The 25,101-nt window shown below is 41.7% G+C and overlaps 3 protein-coding genes across 3 annotated transcripts; all 3 read right to left on the minus strand.

The window, feature by feature from the left end:
• Nucleotides 1-788: 788 nt before the first annotated feature.
• On the minus strand, nt 789-7,844 carry LOC122566651 (elastin-like). Its single transcript, XM_043724204.1, has 6 exons — nt 7,770-7,844; nt 7,412-7,667; nt 7,155-7,323; nt 2,236-2,275; nt 1,516-1,771; nt 789-1,177 (listed from the first exon to the last, which is right to left on the minus strand). The coding sequence occupies exons 1-6, from the start codon at nt 7,779-7,781 to the stop codon at nt 1,113-1,115; spliced, it is 798 nt and encodes a 265-aa protein (XP_043580139.1). The 5' UTR covers nt 7,782-7,844; the 3' UTR covers nt 789-1,112.
• Nucleotides 7,845-11,028: 3,184 nt separating this feature from the next.
• On the minus strand, nt 11,029-12,235 carry LOC122566426 (tetra-peptide repeat homeobox protein 1-like). Its single transcript, XM_043723622.1, has 2 exons — nt 11,870-12,235; nt 11,029-11,389 (listed from the first exon to the last, which is right to left on the minus strand). Exons 1-2 carry the CDS (start codon nt 12,174-12,176, stop codon nt 11,244-11,246), a joined length of 453 nt encoding a protein of 150 aa, XP_043579557.1. The 5' UTR covers nt 12,177-12,235; the 3' UTR covers nt 11,029-11,243.
• Nucleotides 12,236-18,958: 6,723 nt separating this feature from the next.
• On the minus strand, nt 18,959-20,377 carry LOC122566652 (cuticle protein 64-like). The gene is made up of 3 exons (XM_043724205.1): nt 20,366-20,377; nt 19,489-19,828; nt 18,959-19,379 (listed from the first exon to the last, which is right to left on the minus strand). Exons 1-3 carry the CDS (start codon nt 20,375-20,377, stop codon nt 19,087-19,089), a joined length of 645 nt encoding a protein of 214 aa, XP_043580140.1. The 3' UTR covers nt 18,959-19,086.
• Nucleotides 20,378-25,101: the final 4,724 nt, after the last annotated feature.

Raw genomic sequence — 25,101 nt, forward strand, 5'->3', positions numbered from 1 at the left:
TATCTCCTATAACGCTCGATTCGGTCATTTTCGTCCCAAAATCTGTAATCTCCATTTGTAAATGACGAAACGTGGCCAATTATTTATGGTTAATTGTAACATATGACATGTATCATTCAATTTTAAAGCGTTACTGTTCATCATTAACTCTATTGCAATCTTCAAACTTTTGCGTCTCAATTTTCCTCTCGTGTCAATGAACGAATAGACGTTTAACTTCTCAATAAATTTTGCAATGTAGAATTAAAATTCTCAAAATTTTTATAAGAGATTATAGAAAATATCCTATTGTTACATTATTATATATTATTTATGATTATAGAAAGATTCGATTTGCTTGGAAATGATTCAAAGAACACAGCACAGGCTTAAGTAATATAATAGTACTCGTTAAAGTACTCGTTTATTAAATTTACTTCGAAGAATTCCCTTGTCTACAATTTACAGTCGCTTTTACGCAGTTTACAAGCCAAGTCATAATCAAGGAAAGTAGTTGTACTTTAAATTGCAGTTTCTATGTTGCAGCTTCTTGGCCATTGGTAGGCCCTCCAAGCTGCACCGGATTCGTTATTTCACGTGTCCTTTCATTGGCAGTGGCCACAGGCGACGAACAGCGGTAATGCGTTTAACAATCTAATTAGAAACTGGAACAACTGGTCCTCGGAGGACGACGAGTGGTGGATAACTTTTATGGCTAGTTAAATAGCATTAAACTTCACTTAAACGAGTCGTTGTCTCTGTTCGGCTATTGGGATTATACTTGAAATTGAAAGTATTGCAGAAACAAGTGACTGTACAATGGAGCTTCATTTATTAATGTACAAAAGCGTAACAAGAATATGGCTAGTTACAAGGAGAAAAATTCGCGAAAGAACCTCGTAGAAACTCGAACGCGTTGTTCGTTTAACTCATATCGAACAGATTTAATTTGTGAATAAAAAAAGTGTTGTCGTTGTTTCATCGTTCTCGATATCAGGAGATGTGTTCTGTTATCGAACAACGCTGAGCTTGGATCGAAGTCCCGCGGATGGAGATCGATGAGTGGCCGCTTTCAGGTTCACGAGAGAGATCGTTCGAGTTGTCTTGGAGAATCCAGGGTTACGGTTGACGTTCTACCATAGTAGACCGGCTCCTGGCGCCACCACGGTTCCTGCGGGACCAGCGACCACCGCGGAACCTTCGAAAGAAACAATTTATTTTACATTTCTATTTTCGTGCAATTTCTTTCGCTACTCTAATAAATCCATACTTTAGTATAATCTTTTACAATGAAGTTTGATATAATATAACGAAACAGTAATATACTGTACTTCGCTGTTGTATTTAAAACATTCACTACCATATTGAATTTCGTTAATCTCCAGAATTAGTCAGAATTATTAACCGAAATGATTTCGAAGTTTCGATAACCAGTATTAGCATACTTCGCTGGTTAATCTGCTATAATTACCAAACTTCATGTACAAGATCTACGTTTAGTCGAAGCAGTTCAAAGCGATAGAACGTATTGGTTACCGGCAGCCGGTCCCACAACGGCGGCAGAGCCAGCAGCAGGCCCAACTACTGCGGCAGCACCTGCAGCAGGCCCAACCACGGCTGCTGGTGCAGCGACAGGTCCGATAACCGCAGCCGAAGGAGCCACTGGTCCAGCTACTGCCACTCCAGGTAACACACCACCCAACACCACTGCTCCATTGTGTCCCCAGCCTAGGGAACGACGTTCACGCTCGGGGCTAGCTGAGGCGACGGCCAGGGCGGCAACAAGGACGACCTGAGATGTGATTGATATAGATTTAAGTGTACATAGCCTTAGTTCGGTATAGATTATTTAGGTAAAGTCTCAGAGTTTCATTCAACTTGTTTAAATCGTTTAGATTTCAGCGTTTCACCCAACTTGTTTAGGGCTTTAAATTATTTAGACAAGATCTACGTAAAGATCAAGATCAATCTGAACAGATATCGAGGTAAATGTAAATTGTGGCAAAAAATCTCATGCAATTATCTAATGCTATTATAATAGTTCAAGACAGGTAACTATTGTTCGATTAAAAGATTGCATAGAAAAAGAATGATACAAAAAGTGCTATGATTTGATGTTTCTGTGATACTTCGAGACAGGTAGCTACTGTCTGATCGTAAGATTACACAGAAAGAGTGCGATAAGAACAGATAATCAAATCGATCCAGTTGAACTTTCGATACAAATGAGAAGCTTCGAAGAAGAATATATCTCACCAAGTATTTCATGTTGATTGCTGTATCTGTCTTCAGCTGACTGGTGACTGATGCTCAACCCTCTTGACACGCCGCCTTATATACGCGATCGATGATCCTGGATAGCGTCGATGCAACCTTCAACCCCGCATGAAAGTGGGAATAACAAACGAGACAGGGCGCGGTCACAGACAGCCGGGATTAGAGTAGGCGACATAGCGGAGTTCCGGGTCCAACGTCACACGGACGAGTGCTGTTATCACGCGGAGACGTGTTTCAGCCTCGAAACGTGTGCGCGCGGCCTGTTACCACAATAACGGTTTGTCGCGAGGGGAATAGAATTTTCGCGTTGGTCAGCAACGTACGGTGTGGCAAATTCGCTGATCACCTCGTTCCAAGCTCATTTTCGCCACGAAATTCTCGCCATGTATTTCAGCCACTTTGATAAACGTTAATAACTGCCGCACGCAGGTGTAATTGTTAAAATCCGGGACCAAGCCAGGGAAATTCTGTCCTGTCCGAATTATCCGTGGTTTACCAGGGGATAATCATAGCAACGATGTTTTTCGTGGGAACAACCAGCGATTTTAATGGATCCCTTACACGCTCCGGGTATTAAGGGACGTGTTTATATTCGCGATGTGTTGCGAGTTGAAATTTCAACAAGCTGAGCGGCTGTCTAACGAACTTGAAAAAGCTATGGGGGAATAACGAGCCCATTGTACTTTCAAGACGCGCGATGTAGTTATTTTGACGTCTACTGTACTGTTTTTAAGTTACTTGCTTACTGTAGATGCACACATTGATTTGGGAGATTCTGCAAAAGTATTAGATATCACATAGTACGATGATGAGCTTATAATGGCAATTAATCATATTTTTAGGAAATCAAATATTTGTACATGACGTTATTTACATTTATTATTTATGCTTTTCATTTCTGGCTTTCCTGATGCATAACCTTTTCAGAAATGCTTCAATAAACAGACCCCTGAATTAGATTTTATAATGCGCATACATATGTATACAGAATAATCGAACAAGTTACTTTTATTTTTATTAGTAGAAATAGGCATTTATTAAACATCAATAAGAATAAGCACTCGCAAGACTTTTGCACAGTACTGTACATCACGAGGATATCAACGACAGCTAGCAGCACAATATACGAGACTCAATACATGTTAAGGGAAAAGGGAAAACGAAATGGGATAAATCAATTTCCAGCTACAAATTTTGGGAAACGTGGGCACAACGAGTCGATTGTTCGCAAAGAATCCGCATGGTAAAGAATAAACGAGCGTCGATGGCGTGAGAATAAAACAACGGAGAGGGTGGTTGGCCGTTTCGCGTGCGCCCTTTTATTTCGTCCGTACCGTGCCGAGCAGTTTTTTCGTGATGACCATGGGTGATCCGTCCTTTGAATCCGCGTTGGCTGGCACCGGCCTGGAACGGTGTAATTGCGCGTGTCAGATTTGTCAAGTTGGAAATCGCGGTGACTTGCGAGCCTTTACGTCGTCCCCGTTTGAATTTATGGCGAGCCACGTTTCCACGAAACGTTGCACTTCCACCAAACTTGGGAAGAGTTCTCTCCGTTGATAGAATAATTGGGGAAACTTGGAGGAAGAGAACGCGTCCCAGTATAAGTTGCTTCCGCTGTTTAGGTGGAAAGTTAGCAGGAAGAGATGGCGAGTCGACGTTGGTCACGTTTAGAGTTCTCGAATAATCGAAGAAGCAGGAGTTGTTACGGCAATGCTAACTTCGTGCATTAATATTTGTTATCGTATTAACCACGTCTGCCAATATTATCGTGCGAATGTTCTCCGTAACACGACATTCAGTCGATTCTATACCAATAACAATTTCAACGTCTAAACCAGTGTTAATGAGTCGCAAAGCCGTCGAACAATTCGCCACTGAACGATGTCGCATTTTCCAGCTATGGCACGACGCGCTATTGGCCTACTATGCCATTTTATTATTCTATTACATGGCAGTTGCCAGCGGACGGAAGTGAAATTCGGCCATCGACGTCCACTTCTCGTTCTATTTGCGATTGGCCCGTTTACGTGACCTTTCGGTTAGAAATCGACTAAAAAACTAGAATTCACGACCAGCGGCGAATTTCGCGTGGTTCCAGGGTAACAGAGGATTCCCAGGGGGCGCGTCGAAAATCGCAATCTGAGGCTAGGCGAAAATATATCGAAAAGTCAAAGTCTTTGTGACGAGAGTTGGCGAGGCCGCATTCCTTTTCAAGAATATTCCGTTTGATTCGCAGACGTCATCCTTTCGATGGTTTTCCCGTTCTTTGTGTCAAAGGCTATCGATTATCGGGAAGTTTCTGGCCCTGTTTGCGTGACGCTACATCTCGTTCCCTTCCATCGATCGTCTCTCTGTACGCCAATATCGCTCGTGTCACTCCTTTCGTGAAAGATACGCGATTATTAGTGGAGACGTGGGATTCCGATTAATATTTCTGAGATTGGGAGTAGGTCGAGTGAAAATAGTCGCAAATGCATCATCGGGACCGGATTTATCGATGAGGGGACTCCGTTTCAGTCGAAACAGTTCGGTCGTCTGAATTCTTCTTGACCTTTCGATAGAACAGTGAATTTTTTAAATTGTTCCCTGCTATTTAAAATACCTCAAGCTGACTACAGATCTGATATGTCTATTCTTCATTTCCAATAAAAATAAACCATAAATCTAATTTCTAGACTATACAGTATCGTATATTTGTCGTTGTATCGTATCGTACTCGTGACAAAGAAACAAAGAATTCGCAATCGACGTCAAACGATTTCACGAAACATTTACAACTGTCCCTGATTTACCCGAATGAACGCTTCAAATCAACCAATTTCGATTTCATTATCGTCGCGTGTTAATCGCGTTCTATCAACTTACACAGCCAATATCGTGTCTTCCTGAACTAATTAGTTCGTTTCAAATGTAATCGCTGTAAACGATCGAGCCCGCGTCATATTTTTTTTTTCGCTTGATATAACAACGATAACAGTGACAAACCATAATTAGGTGGTCCGAACAATTAACGTTATTAACATAGACGATAGCTGTGACAGCAAATGAACCCGGACAAACAGGCCTTGGATCGATGAAACGTGTGTACTAACATGCGAACGGAGAATTAAACGCGAATAGCGAGTTGTTCATGTTGGTAGGCTCGCACGAGTACACGACATCGTGGTCGATATTGCGCTAAGCCGCCGGATAGTTCTATGCATCTCATTGTGTCGCGTTACTAGGTCTAGAATATACCGTTAAGTCGTCGCATTTGAAGGACAAAGGTATCTAATTAATTCGACAGTCTCGTGAAACCTGTTATGATCTCTGTCCACTGTTCCTAATGCGACTGAGTCGTGTTCGTAATTCAATTCTAGCAGCGAAGATTGACAGAGGACTGAAAGGACACTTGTAATCCGCCGACCATCTGACAAAAATATTCAAATTGATCTTGGTGGTGTCAAACTTGAATTTCAGATGATTTATTTGCATTTAATGACACGTTACCACTCTTTATGTGTTACTACATTTAACTCTGAGGAAGGAAAATTTTCCTGCATTAATTTCGATGAATAATAACAATGAATTAATAAATAACGAATTAAATAATTTACGAACATAACAATTAAAAGCTAACTTCAAGCTCTTATCCTCTTTGTAATTAATCAAACAACCTTGTAGCATTCTGCTTTAAAATCGGGTTAAAATTACTCTGGTGGCGAAACTAATTGAGAATAAACTAAAAGAGAACACGTATAAATTTACTAATTACTTTTATTCGTTGAACTTTATTAGTACAGATCTCGTGATCTGTACTAATTACAACAGAAAAAACAATTCATTAATTAAACCTTCTGCCTCTCTCTTCACCTTTATTCCATTAGTTTCCACCCACCACCTGCAAGTAACTCGAATGCGTAGCCTCTATTTTTTTCAGAACGATAATGTCAGTCGGCGTATATCTCACGTTGCGACATTGTTTATCATATTTGACATCACGAGCTCAATAAATCCATCGCATACTCGCGGACGACCGTTACAGGTCCTTGAAGAGAAAATCCGTTCCAGTCTCGTAACCGCGACAACAGCCACGCTACCGTGTCTCGATAAGCGCGACGAGAGGAAAAATAGCGGGCGGCCGATCAGTCGGCTGACTTGTCGATTGCCGTACTTGACAGTGAATCGATTATGACTACATAATTCCATGGATCGAGCGGTACGCATTGTTATCCCGGTCTGGGCATTCGTTTTGACGTTCCTCGATGATTTTTTGCATCGGCATTAGCCAACTATGGTGCACAGGTGCAAGCTTTGCCTTTCCCTCCCCGTTACTGTGATCCCAACGGTGGCACGGCAGAGGTGTACGTTGAAATATTCATGATGGGGATGCCAGGTGGAGATCTAGCCGAGAGTTGTCTCTAAGCGCGTTCTGAATCGCGCGCGCAGTTACAAAATTATTCGTACGTGCCTTTTTGTGTAGGAGCCAGGGCTGGATTGCCATTGCGCAGCTGACGTATCGATCGCCCGACGCGTCGATTCAAATTCCCGGATTTGCTGCGGCTTTTCAGGGTATTTAAAGCGATTAACCACGTGGAAAAAGGTATTTCGAATACCTCAAATTTTACAAGAGGCAAGCCTTTGTGCGGAAATTTGCTTTTGATTAGCAAACTATTTTGCAACCACAAAGGGAAATAGTTCGCTTCGGATGTAGGAAATTAGATACCCGTCTAGAATTCGAGATGTAATATAGTTTATTTTATATAATTAAACAGATACATTTGTATAAGCGTATACGTAGCCGAACACGTAGGCAGTGATCTTGCCGCAGTTAGGAATGATTTATAAGTGGTCTGTATAGTTTTGAGTAAGGTACGAGGTACGTTGTATATCTATGAGGCTCGTTTTTATTTGACTACCAGGCGTGACCTCCGGCGATAACCGCGGAGGATGAAGCTCCGATTACCGCAGTTTTGGTAACGGGGCCAGCAACGACAGTGGATGCTGCTGGTCCAGCGACAACCGCGGCTGCTGGAGCTGCCGCCACTACTGCAGGTCCAGCGAGTGCAGGGGCAACGAGTGCATTACCTGAAAATTAATTTATTTATCACAATTCCTATCTAAATCTCCTGTGATATAAAGGAAATATACTTGATTTAAGAAGATGGTCACTTACTAACGACAACGCCAAGTCCCGGTTCAGAAACGACAGTAGGTCCAGCAACCGAACCAACAACGGCACTCGGGCCGGCTACGGCTCCAGTGACTACTGCAGGTCCAGCAACTGGCCCAGCTACTTTAACTGCTCCAGCTGCGGGACCAGCAACGACCGCTGGTCCTACATGTGCACCAGCTACGCTCACAGCACCGACGAGTGGGCTGACAAGACTCGGCGCGGCTGAGCAAACCGACACGATTGATACCAGAACAGCCTGATAGAAAAATGATTAAAGAATTATTTTAAAAAGTAATCAACACATGTCGATACCGTGAAGTTACTATTGATGCAAATAAAATAGAATCGAGAAGCTTACCAAGTATTTCATGGTTGCTGCTTTATTCTTCAGCGTTGTCTATCGCCTTAATTGTAAGACTGCCAATTAATCCCGCGATAGCTGCTTTTATACTCGGTTCTGACCCTGAATCTATAGCTTTCCCGACATTTTTCCATTAGGAAATGTCACACCATTACCATTGCCGGCCCGACCTATTTCTGTATGGAAGAATGTCTTCGTCGCTTGTCTGTGTAAGCTATTAAACTCCGCGTCGAAGAGACACTTCCAGGCAGTCCCATCGTGCGACGCGGATTAATTGCACCCATCCCGTAATATCGGGAACGGAACTCGAGCGCCATAAGTTTGAGGAATTCACGAGAATCGACATTACCTCGTTATCTTTATGCTGTTCTGGTTTTGTCGGAATTCATCCCACTTAGACTACTTGACGTAAGTACTCGAACTTGTTGCGCATCGTTCTGATTTCGTAGTCGGAAACGCCGCTTTGTCACGGTAATTCGCTTCTGGGGTGTGCCCGTCCGTCTCGCGAATTCACCGTGACGTAGAGTCGAGTGCTGTTCGGGAATTTGGATAATGTCTTTTCGTGTCTTTTTGATGGTTGACGACAGCGTGGGGTCGAGACAAATTTTTGTCTAAATGCTAACCGAAGATCGTATCTATCGAATCTTAAATGAACTATGGGTTAAACGTTTCAAACCACTTTATTTTGACAGAAGTAAATTTTCTTAAACGCTGTCCTCGTTGAAATGTGTCCTTCTCTAGACTTTTACATTACTTGAACTATTCTGCACTTTCTTTAAGTCAACTTTGGTATTGTATCTCTTCTCGATTCCGAGTTAGATTTTTCCAATATTCATTTAGCAGCCACTGTAAGTGTTCCTTAAACGAAGAACAGTACTCGCAAACATTCCAAGCTCTCCCTATAGAAAATTCACTCGTCGACAGACGCAGTGGCTACAATTCACATCCTCCAAAATATTTACCAACATACTGTTTCAACGCTTAAACTCCAAAGCTCGAAAACCTCAAGTAATCTCAACATCTTGAAGGATCACACGAAATCACAGACCTCACGGTGGAAGCAAGTAAACGTTTGTTTACGCAAGCGTTGAAAGTCATCGAGGTGCTCTTCGCTATTCGGCTACTTGAATTTCATGTCCGCCGTATGGAATCCACGTCTGTGTTAAACGACTGTCGTTTTGTTCATGCATAAACCGTGGGACGTAACGACTGGCCCGGTACTTGTTGCTGTTCGCTCGTGGACGTGCCTTTGAAATGGTAATGCACGTGGCGCTAATAATTTCCTTCAGCTTCCCACAGGAACTAGAAGCCGGCAGAGTTTCGTAAAAAGGACGCCGTAAAGCATCTTCGTCGTGGCATTTCCCAGAGGCTGGCGCGAATGAAAACAGAGATTAAAGCAGAACCATGAAGTAGGATGGTAATTGTACTCAATATGGAACACCGCAATATCTCGGCAAGTAATTATAATACAAAATCAATCGGCAACGGTGTAAAATATTTCGTTAGAAGCAAAAGACAAGCGTATTCGCATTTGAGATTCGCTTGGTAATCCGTCGATCGTTGTATTTGAAAACGTATAAATGTTCTCGAGAAGCGAGTTAAATAGTAAAATTTTTTAGTTGAAGCAAATAAAAATATATTATCTTTCCATGATTTCTCATTAAACGTATTTGGCTTTGGGTGTCGGGAAGAAATTTATTTCATTTTTAATATGATTATTATTTTTCTGTCGTAATATATGCTTATATATCCAATGTTAAACACGTTGAGTGTACATCATATGGAACATGCCAATGATGCTGCTACCGACGAATATGATACAGAATTATATTTATTTTGTGGTTGCAATTCCCAAAGAGACAATAATGGTGAGATACGGATGCAATGTATTCGCTGTTTTCATTGGGATTACAATCAGGGATATGCTTTAGGCGTTTCACGTGCAAAAGACAAAGAAAATGAACATAATGTAATACAATATAATACAATATAATACAGCATAATGTAAAATAAGCTTAAAAAATGGAATATATTTGATTACTTGTCTTCTTTGTTTAAATAAATATTCATTTTTCATAGCGAAAATAGAATTTTTCGAAATTTCCTAACAAATTATTTTTACGATTTATTATATTTCTTTACAAATATTAACAGCCATTTTTTCAACTCGCCGTACTTGATCTCATTTGCATTTTTTACCATGAGTTCAACACACTTAAACTTTTGCATAGTCGACTATTAACAAACAAATATCTATTAATTTTATCGTGTTGCGAGGTTGGTTTTATCGAGAAGAGACATGTTTCTTGTTTTGAGAAGTTTTTAAAATCAGGTGTTCCATATTGCAATTGCCCTATAGATGGAGAGAGAGAGAGAGGTTCGTTACCAAAGCTATGTTCGGATATCATTAGAGTACGGTTCAAATGGGGAGAATACTCGGCTGATTGGAGTGGCGTTCAAGCAATTTCCTATAATTACCGGCAAAGTTGGATAGGTATCATCCCACGACACACTGTCAACGGTATAATGGACCGCGAAATGGAGGTTGGCCACGCCACGATGTCGACGATAATATTCCGGGACTAGAACAATGGTCTGCCGACCGGCGTCATTTTAATCGTGGATTGCATGTCACAATCACTACGCAATAGGTGTCTTTGCTTTGACTCTTCGAGTGTGAAATTCTTAGAAGGACTCAGAGATATTCGACAAAGACTTCGATGAAATTCCTGCTGTGGTAGATTCGTGGCAGTTGGTCGTCTTGGACTTTTAGTATATTGTAAGTTACTGTTGTGGCGTACAGAATTGTTTCTCTAAATATTTTTCTTTCTCCGCCAGCTTACACATTACGTTTGCTAATTGTTTGCTGAACAAAGACAATACTAAAAGTTTCGCGTTAGTCTCGTGCACCAGTCGCAATTACACTGTAACATTTCCGCACTTGAAACTTCGAGGAACGCCATTGTCCTCATTACAACATTTGGTCTTTTGTTTCGGCCGGACTGGAGGACATGTTAAACGAACTTATTTACCTGGAACAATTGAAATTTACGAAACAATGGTTGCCTGTTGCCGAACACGGGCCATCTATTCCCAATTTACTTCTCATTTAAGTCCTCCGGTTAAATAATTATTCTGATTATCCTCGTCGAATAATTCAATTAACATTACGCTGTATGTAGTCGAAACAAAGTATGTTTGCAAACGTTACAGCCAAGGCAATAAAGAGATGTAATGACAGAAACGAGAAGTGCAATTCCTCTCCAAAGTGGTATGCGTTTATTATTACATAAAATAAAAATATAAACGATACATTGTTATGTACACGAAATATATATAAAAGATACAATGACGGAGGTACTAGCGGTAAATGACGGAGATCGTGGCGCGGTCGGTTTCAAAATGGCAGGCATCGGAGGAGATCAGTCGAAGATGTCATTGTGTGTATGGGTGTCCAGCGTGAGCTAAGAATTACCAGTGGCCATCAGCGCGAAGGATGCTTCCAACTCCAGCTGGTCCAGCTGCTATGCTACCGGATGGTCCTGCAATAAGTGCTGGAGCGGTGATGGGACCGGCAAGGGCTGCAGGATGTGCTGCAGGTCCAGCCAAGACGGTTCCTGAAAAAGGATAATATAAAATTAGTACGAACATACATACGCATATTCCAGAAAGAGATGACAGAACCATATACCGTGCTCGATAAAACGAATAAGGAAGACATTGCGATAGAGACGCGATAAAACGTGACAATACGAAACAAATAAACGTCGCTAGATGAGTAAAGATCGGTCTACTACGCATGGTTGAATTTATCGCCCATTGTGTGTATCGTATTCATAATATATGGATCGTTGCATGTTCAAAGATTAAGTATCCTAGTTTTTTGACAAGGATATATGGAACGCGAGTAGTTTGCAACGACAATATCCAATCAACATTACGAGAAAAAGCACATCGATTCAAACGCCGTCGTACGCTTATCTTCGGGTACTATTTTGACATCCTCTTATCAACGTAATCTATCTACAAGGCCTATATTATGAATAAATATACCGGCGAGTGTCAGTTCGTAAAATTTACGAGTCTACGCTACTCACCCCATGGTGCACCCCAAGGAGCGGCTACAGCTGGCCAGGGTGCAGCTACACCGGCAACGCTACCGGAAACTAGAGAGGGTCCAGCAACTGCTCCAGTCACTATGGCGCCACCATCCACAGCTCCTGAGAGGCGAGCAGGTCCGGTAGCTGGTCCTGCAAGGGCGGCGGGTCCTACGATCGGTCCACTGAGGGCAGCAGGGCCTAGGTGAGGACCAGCCAGAGCTGCTCCAGGTGCCAAAATCGCCGAAGGAGCCGCAGCCGCTACCGAAAGAACAGCGACGAGGAAGACCGCTACGAGGGTGCACATGTTGAAAGGTTTGTCGAAGGGCTTGCTCGTTGCTAAGCTACTGGAGTAGTTTGCCTCGATGGCTGGAGTGGATGTGCTGGCATCTGGCTGGCTCGATGGTGCTTTTATAGGGGCATTGTGTACACTCTGGGCACCTAGTTGCTCCCGCCAACCCCAAGGGCGGGGCACAGGACACGCCAAACATTCTCTGCGGGCTGGGCGCGTGGCCGTTTCCTCGGCTTATCAGCATTAAGACAGTCATCGAGTAGCAGCGACACACGGCTAATGCTTAACGCCTCGCAGCCCACCCGTGCCCCTGGAGGTCGCCCGCTCCAATTCAACATGCCCGTTGCATCCGTTTCAGCGACGGTTTTTACGATTGTTTCTGGCCTTGCGTATAGAACACGGTACTCTATCGACCAGAAAGATCGGCACGCCGATACCACAAAGTTTGAGTGTTTAATGGCTTCAACGTGGGTCTAGGTAGTCACGGTCCGGGGCTTTTTATGGCTAAAAATGTTGCATTGAATTTCTGGAGAAATTAAACTACATTGCAAAAAAGCCTAACTAAAGTGTCTACGTACTTAGAATCGAACGAGATTTAAGATTTCCAATTTAATTCCTCTGATACCAAGTGCAGATTCTATCGATCGATCAACGCTAACTGTAAGCTCGATTCTAATTAAAGGTATCTTTCGCATCGAACCCATTCGTTCGTATTAAAGTCGTAGTACAGGTAGCACGTTCCATTGACGAGATCATCCTTTCCTGTGAAAGATCCTGCAATTTCAGGGTCGAAGAAACCTGTCATCACGACCTTCACGGTCGAAGAAGAGTCGTTTCGTCTTCTTCTTGTCGATTTTCTAAACAAAGAGACATATCTGAACGAGCACGCGTCGACAGCCGTGTCACTATGCGTCCGCATTGTGCATTGTACATCCGTTTAGGCGAGGCACTGGGTTGCGTAGCCCACGCGTCGTCCCCAAGTTGCGATTGTCGCCTGGAATGACGGTCTCATTGTAGTCGGATACGCGTGTGTTACGGTGGCACCAGCCTCGCAATGCATCACCGAGCCTCGCGCCACGGATCGTTTCGAATATCATTGTTGGGCGTAGCGCGCGCTTTCGAAGGTGGCAAAGGTGACCGGCGACGCGATTGTTCGAATAATTGTTCCCCGCCACGGCGAAGTCCTTCGGGGGGCGGCTTTAATGGTACGCCTCGTTTCAGAGAACAAGAGAAGATCGCGAAGTCTACTTTTTCTTAGAACGATCGCACAGGGCTTAAAAAGCAACTCGCTTTTTCCTTACTTGGTCGAAAAAATATTCCGGGAATTTCTCTCCTCTTGCAGTTTGAAACGACTTTCATTTGGAAAGTGGCTTCGTAATCTCTCGCTTGATCATTTTTTATTACTCTTATATATTGCTGGTTGAGAATAAAATATCGTATATAGTAAATATCGTAGACATTTGAAAATTCATAAGAGAGAAACCACCTTTATCAATTCGTATATCTTTTTGGAATAATATAAAATGCATCCGTAGCCTCAATATTTATTCAGTACGTTCCCATTATTTTTACTCGTTGATTTATTTCAGCATCGACTCGTGGCCGTCCATAATGTTTCTACTTCTCCAACAACATATTTGTAATATTGTATAATCCCTGGGGATAGAATCTCCAGTTATATCGTACAGTGCAAAGATCTATATCTAATTCAATTATATTTGCTCCACCATATTGTAAATTATACTTCTAATTACTAGAACGCACTATTACCTAAAGAAATCAAAAGGGTTGAGTGGTTATGAGCGTTTGATTTGAACGACCCAGTTAAGATTGAAACAGGAGGTCGCAGTTAGGATCAGATATCGAAGATCACGCGATGGCCAATCGTTCACGAAGAAAATCGAGAACAGGAATAGATTTCTTGTCGCGACAGGTGCATAAAGGAACGTCGGATCAAGAATGACAGAGTATTTGATTTATGGTCCAGGGTGATTTTAACACGAAGTTGTGTGCCATTTTTAGAATCGTGAATAGAGCTGGTGAAAGATAATGGAACACTGACGTATATGTCATGGTAAGATTTCGATGTGTAGGTGTTTTTGTCCAGGGTAATTGTAATGCGCATCGTCTGTTGCGTGTAGCTGGTTTACCATTACAAAGCACGAAATGGGAATAGAGGAGGATTATCAGTTTAGAAACACGATTCGCATGGTCTCGTTGTTCGTTGCTTCGATAACGTTTATCAATGCCCACGATATTATATCCTTATCTTGTCTGATTGCTTAATTATAGAAGATTTAGAAAATAAAGAAAATTAGAAATTGATATGAAAGGGTAATAAAAAATTCGCAACATCAAATCTCGAAAATACGAACGGAAGGCTACATTTTAATAAATAGATTCGCACAAAGGAATCTTGCACAAAGAGATGGTATGTAGGTCGTTATTTCGATGCATTCCTTACGCAAATCCAACGCATAGATCATTTTTCTTTCATTTCTAGGCGTGGTGTCTCCAATTCGATTCAATATTGCGTCACCTTATTTACGGGTTTTTGTCCGATCGACCGAGCTTTTTCACCCCGTCACGGTCTAACAGACCGCTGCTACCAGCCCCGCCTTTACCCCCGATAAGTTCACCGACCCACGTGTTCGCGTGTGTCGCCTATAAAAGCTCACTTAGCATCAACATGTACGGCAATGTTCCTCCGTGATGGCTGATGGAAAGTCGTTGCTCGGAATCTCGGTGGCCTCCGTCACCTACGAGGGGACATTTCACGATCGTCTACCTAATTAGGGGATAGAAGGGTCGAGAAACACCACAGGAGACATCGATGGATCCTTCGATTAAAATTTCATCAACATCATCGTCTTCGGGTTTCTCAGTCTACAAAATTGGTATTGGTTTCTACAGTGGCCGCTATGAGCGTGCACCACAAAACCACGACGCCATGGATGGCGTCACACGGCGGCCATCAACTTTCAGGTAAGAAACTTCCATGTTTATGTTGTTTTGTTTCGAGTCAAGTTGCCGGAGATATCGAGGATATGTTCGTATTTTCCCTTTTTGGGATAGAGAAATTAGACTACGACGCGAACGAAACAAACACGTTTCTCAATTTCCGCGGGTGGTACACGGGCGAAGCGAATCGCGATGTGAATAACGATCAAGCCAAGGAGAGCACAGAACGTACGCGTAAGATTTATTTTCCCGTTTCTAGACCGATTTTCTGACCCCGGAACACGCCGTTACGTACCACACACATATATATCTCGTTCGTCCCGTTGAAAAATAACGAGTTATTTTTCCAACTGGCGAACGACCCTCCACGAGATCGTGTCTCGCGTCGATGTTTAAATATCTACGGATCTACGATCACGTTCGATCCATATCCCTTCGATGTGGACGTGTCGTACATACGAAAATCATCTTTTCAACGTAACGAATCTTCTGGTTCTCTATTGCCTCTCCACGATTTTTGTATTCTTAGGACATTCAGTACACCATCGAGGGCGTAAAAGCAGCAGCGCGTCGAAGGATCCATCGATCGGCCTTCCTCGATCTCCGGCAACTTACGAGACACTAACGACCCAGCCACAACCATATCTACCTCGTTATCGGCCACACCTTTCGTCGTTCTTGTCCGTAACGACGCTGGGCTTCGCGAAAACAATTCGACCTTCTTGCTTTATGCCAGAGCGAGGTCGATCCGCTGGAATGTCCACGGTAGTCAACCACCTGTCCAACTTATAATTCCTGTTCGAGACAGCTTAACTGATTTACCGCAATTTGCCGCGTTCGTTGATGAAATACAGGCCAGGGTGTCTCACGGGCGGGTGGAGAGGGTGGTGTTACGTGTTGATGCTTCCTCTAGTAAATTTCTTCGTCTTTCTAACTTGTACATTGTGTATATAGCGTGGGGTGCTAATCTTCGTCGTATGAAATGTAAAAACAATTGAGGATCTTGTGGTTCACCGTTGTATTATATATCTCTTTATTGAAACTGTTTAAAAATAAACGTATACTTATGAGCAAAACTAAATCTGCATTTGTTTCATTTTTCATATTGTTGGTGTGCAATTTAGAATTTTTTTTCGCGATAATATTCGGTATCTGATATGTTGATACTGGCTGTAATCGAGACTGCCAGGAATCAAACTGATTAATTCCATGCTTTGTGTCTTTTTCAACTTCATTACCTAAGCACGTAATTAGTAGATATATGACTTGTACAATCAACCATTCAACTTGTAAAACGTACAATGTCTTCAATCATATTTACCTATTTCGTTTTACCTCATTTTCCATTTTACGATTTGGCGATAAAGTATAGGTATAACGAATAACAACTCATTGTCCATATCGAAGTCTAAATTAGGGCGCATCATTTATTTCCTTTAATTCCGCGCTACCATTGTGAGCACAGCAAAATCGCAATAAATAACCCGCGCTTCGCGTAATTTAAATCAACGTCCTGTGAAATGATGCCGCTTAAAAAGTGAAAAAATTTCTCTCACTGAAAGCATCAATTCACGATTTATATTTCGTGAAAACTCATTGTAATAACGAAATAAAAATTATAAGAGGGTAGAAACGTACTTTTCATACTTTTTTTTTATAATTGTTCCAGTATCGAGTAATTTAAATTTAAAACATCGTTCAACTATTTCTAACCAGTAATTAAAACAATTATCCATTGTTTTAGTAAAAAGTCATATGATTTAACAATAGAAAGGACTGCTTACCCACCACGATAGAAGTGAGGTATAATTTTATACTGTCGGAATAATTATGAATGATACTGCACACACGCCATTCACAAACAGAAGAAATAAAGAAAAGCAGAGAAAAATAACGAGAGTACGATGTATTTAATCTTCCTTTTCAGTGATCACAAAACTACGATTGATGATCTATATTTCTTGAAGAATCGCGTAGGTTATTGATTTTTAAACGTACGTAATGGAAAATTTTATTTTAATTGTATTTCGTTTAATTACAACGATCTGATTGAATATCGTAAATTTTTTCGTTGTCGTGTTGCCTCCGCAGAACGATCGATCGAACGGAATCTAGTAACCTTTTAGAATTCGTGCAGGTTCGATGCACTCCGGTCGGTGGCGAAACGATCGATTGATGCATCACGGCGCTGCCACGATTTTCTCACGAAGACGGAACTCTGGTTCTTCGAATTCGTACCTCGATATTATCTAAGCCTCGTAGCTATCGCGAAATGGCTGTCTCTGAAAATAAATCTTTCCGTAGAGGCAGAAGATGTAGGTTTATGCGATTAAGTGGAGATAGTTCTCACGATTGTGCATGAATCTCGTGATAAATTCTCTCGCCTGTCAGCTCTGCTTTACATTCAGTTTTTAATGTAACCGTATTGTTTCAATCTTGTAGCAGACGTTTAAAAATTTGGATGTTCCGTGGTTATTCATGCGAATTGAAGCACTCGTGCATTTAATACATTAAATTATCAAGTGCGCGCCAACATATTAGGTACTTTAATTCACAACGGATTTATCGTGGATTTCGCTGAAATTTTACCCGATTATCGGTGTAATATGATCAAGTGGTTTGAACTCGTATTATGGAGAATCGGTAGCTCGGAATAAGCCACTTAAATGGCAATTGTTCGATCGTAAAAACCGAATGAAACGGCTTACAGGCGAAAAATATCGCCGTGGCTACGATCTGTGACGAGGATCAAGTCGACCTTAAAAAAGCACGCGGTAATTGTCGTGTACAGATTCCGCGATAGAGTCAGCGTTTGAAAGAACGACTTAGCAGATAACGCAGAACTCGTGTACGACCTTCGGTGAATTATGCGCGCGTGGTTCGTTAGTCTGGCTTTATTCGCGCTAGACCGTGGTGCCAGCACACCTGTGTTCACTGTGATCGATCTACACACAGGTCGATTATTTTTTAAACGATGTCGCGAAGTCGAGGCAATCGTCGCGTTTGTTCGAAGATCGTCGAACCGTGTCGCGAATCATACATCTAACGACATTAACCTTTACCACAACTATCCACATGTTATTTCAACGTGTCGATATCCGTGTCAACGGTTCAACTTGGCTTCGATTCTGTCTACCCTCTGATTGTGGCCCCTCGTAGTCGGTGTCGAACGATTCCACGAACGGCTACGACGAACTAACAAAACTTCCAGAACTACACACCAGAATGATAAAGATCGATAGTGGATCGCGTAAAACGCTTTTGTTATCGGTCTCGATTCGTTGCGCGGTAGCACGATCGAAGAATTTGATACGAATGCCAGCTTGTTTATACAGAGGAGCCATAAATTTTATTCTTCTTGGCAATAAAAGAGGAATAAAAAATGAACGGGTTAGATACTGACACTGAGAGCAGCAAATTTGGAACGTGGAATAAATAAACGTGCAGGTTCCTTTTTGTAAAGACAAAACTAGAGCGTGCATGGAATCGATGCGTAATTATTTTACAGCTCGTTAAAATGGGACGCATAACGAATTTAAAGCGACGTAAAGGTTGACGACGTGTAACTATATAACTCCATTAAAGCATCGCGTGCGAGAATTTCCAGTACATAGTTAACAACATGATTAAACGTGTGTAACTAAATCGTGTATTACCGTTAGAGATCAGTTAAAGTTACACGATAAGTAGCGAGAGATCTAAGAATATCTATATTACAAATTATTTATTATCTATTTTAAAAAAAAGTAAGGGTATATCAACTGTATAAAAAATTCTTATTCGTATTGCATTATCGTTATAAAATCATAGTATCGAATGTATCGCTAACGGGGATCGTCGTGAGACAAATCTAACGATATAACGATCAGATATCGTATTGTAGTATAACTCCGCTGATAGTTCATAGAAGTGGATACGATCGAGAGATTTTTAAAGTTTTTGTTCTGCCAACAGCTCTCATTCGTTACCAATGACCGTGCCCAGTGTGGATCCCACCAAAACCAGTCCCGTGGGTAGTAATTTTACCAGAGGGACCAGCGATTACCACGGAACCAGCATTAGGGCCGGATACAGCGGCGCTTCCGGATTGAGGACCAGAAAGGACAGCGCCATGGGACGCTGGTCCTGCGAGAACGGCTCCGTGCGATGCTGGTCCTGCTATTACCACTCCGTGACTACCGGCTCCCGCGTATCCAGAGTATCCAGCGTATCCCGGATATCCGGTATAACTATAGGCTGGACCGGTGTATCCCAAACCTAGAGCGAAGTCGGATCTTTTTATATGCGATAGGTAAATATTTATCATATTGTGTTTCAGTAAAAGTTTTAGATAAATTTGAGTTTGAGTTTGAGTTTGAGCACTCACCGACTCCACCGTCATAGGGGCCGCTGTAACCCTCGACGTGAGCAGGTCCGGCGACAGAAGCAGTAACAACAGCGGATCCAGCAACAGCACCAGAAACTTGAACCGGCCCGGCAACGGATCCAGAGAGTTTAGTTGGTCCTATAGATGGAGCAGCCACCATGGTAGCTCCAAGGTGAGGTCCAGCAACACTGGTTGGTCCCAAAGCGGGTCCAGCGATTGCCACTCCATGAGAATATCCGAGGTGACCCCCGTAAAGTCCACCATGGTATCCACCATAAATGGCCTCTCGGCGCAGCCGCGGGGCAGCTGCGACGAACGCGACGAGGGCTGTCAGAATTAACTAAAAATTTCAAAATTAATGGTAAGTATCGCCAAATTTATACTTAGTCAATGAGTAAATTATTTTTTGAAGATTTGATGTTTAAAATTGGCGCTAAAGTCTAGTACACTCTAGCAGGAGTTCACAGAAAGTTTCTTAAATAATCATTAAAATATTAATTTTTAATTTCGAGCTAGAGAAGCCAACCGAAATAAAACACACATAATATGGGGTATGAGCGAACCGTTAGTCTACATAAATTCTTAAATTATTCTCTCAAGATTTAGTGTTCAAAACTAGCACACAACTGAAAGTAATGGTATCCAATTTAGAACTTTTCCATCCACTCGAAAACTCCACAGAGAGTTGTTAAACAATCAATAGAATATTAATTTCCAAACAGAAACAATTTCGCAGCGCGAAGGTATTCAAAGGAAAAAAGCACCGAGAATATAAAATCACGTTCACCAAACTGAAAGAGACTGAACTTCTGCGGTAGCGCGCCTCGTGACGAGAAATTCACTGTTGCCATATTCCGATGATCCGGAGAATACTTACGAAGACCTTCATGTTGCCGACCGACCGATTGCTTAGTGTGCTCACGGACGACTTGGTCGGACTTTATATACTGTTCCAGGATCCCGACCGCGCCCCTAGTTGATCCCTTCAAATCATATCCGCTGATGGTACAGTCTGAGCCATTGTGCAAGAAGGTCAGCATCCGGCACACCCACCCTCGGGATGCTGAGTCCCTTGACTGACCTTCAACGACCATTCATTGTGAAACGATCGCTTCCACTGGGGAAGCATATCGTCGGATTTTTTTCTCCTCTGTCCTTCTTGAAACAAAACTGCTACTTCGTTGAATTCTTTTCTTTGTTGCCTTTCATCGATTCTCTGTTTCATCAAACGATTCAGTTTCATGAAGAAAGCATCCGTTTCCTCGCTTTTTTAGGTTATGGTTACAGTGGATACGTATTCTAACGAATTGTCGTTCTAATGAATGAATCATCTGCAGATTGAGATGAACCTATTCATGAGAATCTATAGAATTTCAAGGAGAAAGCGTCCATTTCCTCGTTTCTTTAGGTTACAGTTACAGTGGATGCGTGTGCTGAAATGTCTTAAAAATGCATACACTCGTAAGAATCTATATATGCATTTGATTGTTTCGAAGAATGAAACACTCAGAAGCCAAGATGTATCGTTATTGGCGACAGAAGTCGGTCACGGCGTTAAACGTGAAATAGATTTATCGTGTTCGCGTCACGATTCCTTTTTGCGGAGCGGAACTTGGTAACTAAAAGGACCGTCTTTCGACGAACGGAACTTTTGATATTCACCCGGAGTCTCCTTTGTGTCGACGAGGCAAAGTTCGATCGTTTCGTTGCACGTCGTAATGGGATCGGGCGTTTCGTGCGGCGATTCGTGGGAACCTTTCGTCTTCGGGAATCTCGGGGTCATTCGACTTGTTCGAGTGGTAAAATACTTGTTACATTAAACGGTATGGTTCAGAATGAATCGACGTAATTTTTTGGTGAGGAATTTTTTTATATAGATGAACTTTTGTACGAGACGAAAGTATGTCTGTTCCTTTGGGAAGACGAATGGCCGTGGTTGATATCGACGCACGTTCGGGAACAAAGGAATCGATTAGGCGGACGCGAAAGCGCTGTAATTAGCGTAATTTGCGATTTCTCCAGCGATAAAGGGGACGAATGGCAGGTAACCGTTGGCGAACAGGCGTGATCTTCAACCTACGGTGTAATTGGCCTGAATGTTTCAAGCGTACCAACATCGCTCCTCGTAATTATCGTCTTATATACTGCGTCAATTAGTCCGTTGGTCTCCCATGTTCCATCCTGTCACAAGTACTTACGGTATAAATTAAGGCTTAACATAAAGCTTACGAAAGACTCGTATTTATCTGATTTTATATCGCCTCTTGGAATTCATCGAATAATTTGTGTAATTCATCGATTAACTTTTCATCTTAGACTCGTATCGATCTCATCTAATCGTATGTTTCCCAGTGGAAAATTAGTGGGCGAATAGTCGCATCAATTGGCTCTTTTGTCTCCCATTTTCCATCATGCCACAAGTCCTACGCTACAAATTAAGAAATAACACAGAACTTACGAAAGATCCTGTCACGCTTATCAGATTGAATTGCCTCTTCGAATTCCTCGAATAACTTGTGCTATTCTTTGATCAAACTCTCGATCTCAAACGTGTATCTTCTAATCGTATGTTTTGTAGTCGAAAAATGGTAGGCGGTTAGCCGCATCATCCTGGCCGATGAAGTAACCGATCGGTTTGCGGCAACAAGTCGAGCCCTCGCATTATGGGTGGGAAAGAGTCACGTTCTCAGGGATTAATACGGTTTTCTGTGGTATGTACCGCCTGCAGACGAAGCTTCGGAGCATGAGCGTGTCGAGTCGAACGTGACCTTTATGCCTCCGTGGTCGCGGAAAAAGGTGGGATCTTCGTTGCTCCAATTATCGCGCGTCGATCGATATACGGTTTTGTTCCTCTCGAATTGGTCCACCGCTCGAGTAATCCATGCAAACCACGATACTTGTGTATCGCCACACGGCAAACAGTCGTTTCACGCTCGAATCTTCGATTACATTATTCCCGTTCCATTATTCTCGAGCTTTCTGCGGGGAATCGTGTGAATCGTGGTTCTTCTGTTTATCGTCCTAAGATTCGTCAAATTTGGAGATATACTAAATAAAATGATATCACTTGATTTTTGTTTTAACTTTATTTACTATGCCGGAAATTCGTTCATTATTCGAAAGTTTTGTTTTTCGGCCATGTATGAAAATAGATAATATATATACAATACTATTGACAAAATAGCGAAATATATTACTTATTGATCTTTGTATTCATTCCATGTCACGTAGAAAGTTTCCACAGAGAGCTCATCACTCATTCTATGTAGCAATTACGTCGTCTCGCATCTCTTCACATTAGGGTGACTACCCTAATTCCCACGAAACTTATTGCTAAGCCTTAAACGATACGTATAGAACGATCTTTGTGCTTTTAATCGTCTAAATTCAAGTTAGAAACTTCTCTAAATTGCCAAAAGCCTATTTTTACGTTTATTCAGCAAAAATAATCTGCGAACAGATTATTTATTGTTACCTTGTCTTATATTGTCATAAACATTATTTTTAATGCAAAAAGTATCCCATGATTTCAATATTTACATTTGTTGTTATCAGAAAAATATTGCCACGTATCATAGTATGGCGATACCTATGGTAACAGTATGTAGGAGCATGTAATCGATTTCGATATTGGTCACGGGACGATTTGCATGGTGGTGAGGTTCTTGAAATTTGTAGCCCCGCGATGCGATCGAGGAGGAACGGCAGAGATTGAACGTGATCAATGCTAATGGTGAGACTGACATTTGCAGTCATTGTCTGTGCCACGATGTAGACGCAATGCATCGGAATTCTTATGAGAGCAGAGCAGTCTACTGGCGGCCGATTCTCGCGTCGTTCCGCTTCAAGTGGATACGTGTCCGAATCGTTTCCAATTTAGGGTCGTTCCATATATAATGAAATATCAGACACGAAAGGTTATCTAATGGCAACGAAACAGAATTCTCACATCTTACTCAGCTTTGCTTCTTACAATACCAGTTTGTAATAATAGAAACTATTACAATAGCACTTTGCTTATCAGACGTTCGATCGGAAGCTCATCTCGTAGATCTACGAGTATCAATTAAAACAAAGGATCGTTTAACGAAGTCTCTAGATGAAACCATCTTAAGCCATTAATCTATGAAATTAGAAGAAGTTGCTGTTCGAGTTTGATCTCGAGTGCAATCAAATGACGGACACTCAAAGCGCAGGCACCTAAGAAGCATCGTAGAAATCGTGATTACGTTCAATGAGACTGTCAGAATCTCATCAGAGGCTCAATGACGAAATGACCTTGGCCGCAAAACCCGAGCTCTCGAGCCTCGAGTTAGCAGATTCTTCTGGGAACTTGTGTAGGAATCGCACACCCCCGAGAGTGAAAGGACCACGCCTGATAGCGCTTAACGATTCGTGCTGCATCAGCGTCTTCGTCCCTATTCTGTTGGCGGGAATTACGAAACCTGTGATTTAACAGTCTTTCCACTTCTTACCCACTTTCTACTTCTTTCCATTTCAACTTGAGCTAAAATCGTGTGAAATATGACGTTTATCTGTTGGTTTTGAATTTGGGGATTTTATATAATAAAAGTCGGTGATCTGGTTTGAGTTTGAAATATGATTCTAGTTTTATCTCGTCGTTCTAAAAGATTTTTAATGGGGCGATTCACTAAACGGAGATCTCAGTTAAATGAATAGTTCCAGTGCATGGAGCGCTCGGAATACTTGTCTCGGTAGTCGTAATCTTGACGTTTCGTCTTGAAGAAGATAAAACGGCCGCTTTATCGACTTCATTCTACGGTCCACAGTTTATGCCCATTCTGCCATTTTAATAAATACTTCATGGCACGTTTCTGTATTTCGTTCTTTGCCTTGTCGATTTTTCTTCTTTTCTTTTCGCAACACGACAAATACTATTCACTTTTATCAATATCATTACCAACATGTAGCATTGTTTGTTTCTTAAGAGTAATAAGATTAATTTTATTTAATTATCTAAAAAATAAAATTAATTAAAGAATAAATATAATAAAAAATCTTATCAATTATCGGGTTAATATATATGTAAGCGAAGTGTCGCGGAACATATACGTTATATAAATATAAATCTCTGATAAAAATTCATTTTCGTATCTGAGGAATCGCAGCGAATACCCTACAACAGAAGACTTGGTAAGAGAGACTGTTTATGGCCTATACAAATGTTTCATTTTGAAGAAATGTTGCCACTTGTTCTGATCTCATTTTAACGCAAATAAGACGATCGATAGAGATGCTTAAACTGTCAGCACGGTGTCGAATGTAATCTTCGCTTAGCCTAATATAGCTAACTAGATTAACATCACAATTTTCTCTTGATTTTATCTCATTTTATCTCTTCAAAAAATCGGGCATCCTTTCATGTTAACCAAATTGAATGCAAAGGAAACATTGTAAAGCTTCTTAAAAATCCCATCTTCTTCTTTCGCTTCTTCTTTAGAAATATGAGCCACGTGCTCATGCTCGAGACGGTTATGGGCAGTGGATGAAAAGATATTTCCCCATCTAGAAGAGAAACGAATAGAAGAACCGAGTAGAAAAGATTATGGAGTAGTTACCTCGCGTTTTGCCTTCTTCGCCAGATCGACGTCC

This window comes from Bombus pyrosoma, linkage group LG4 (genome assembly GCF_014825855.1).
Source record: "Bombus pyrosoma isolate SC7728 linkage group LG4, ASM1482585v1, whole genome shotgun sequence".
NCBI classification, from domain to species: Eukaryota; Metazoa; Arthropoda; class Insecta; order Hymenoptera; family Apidae; genus Bombus; species Bombus pyrosoma.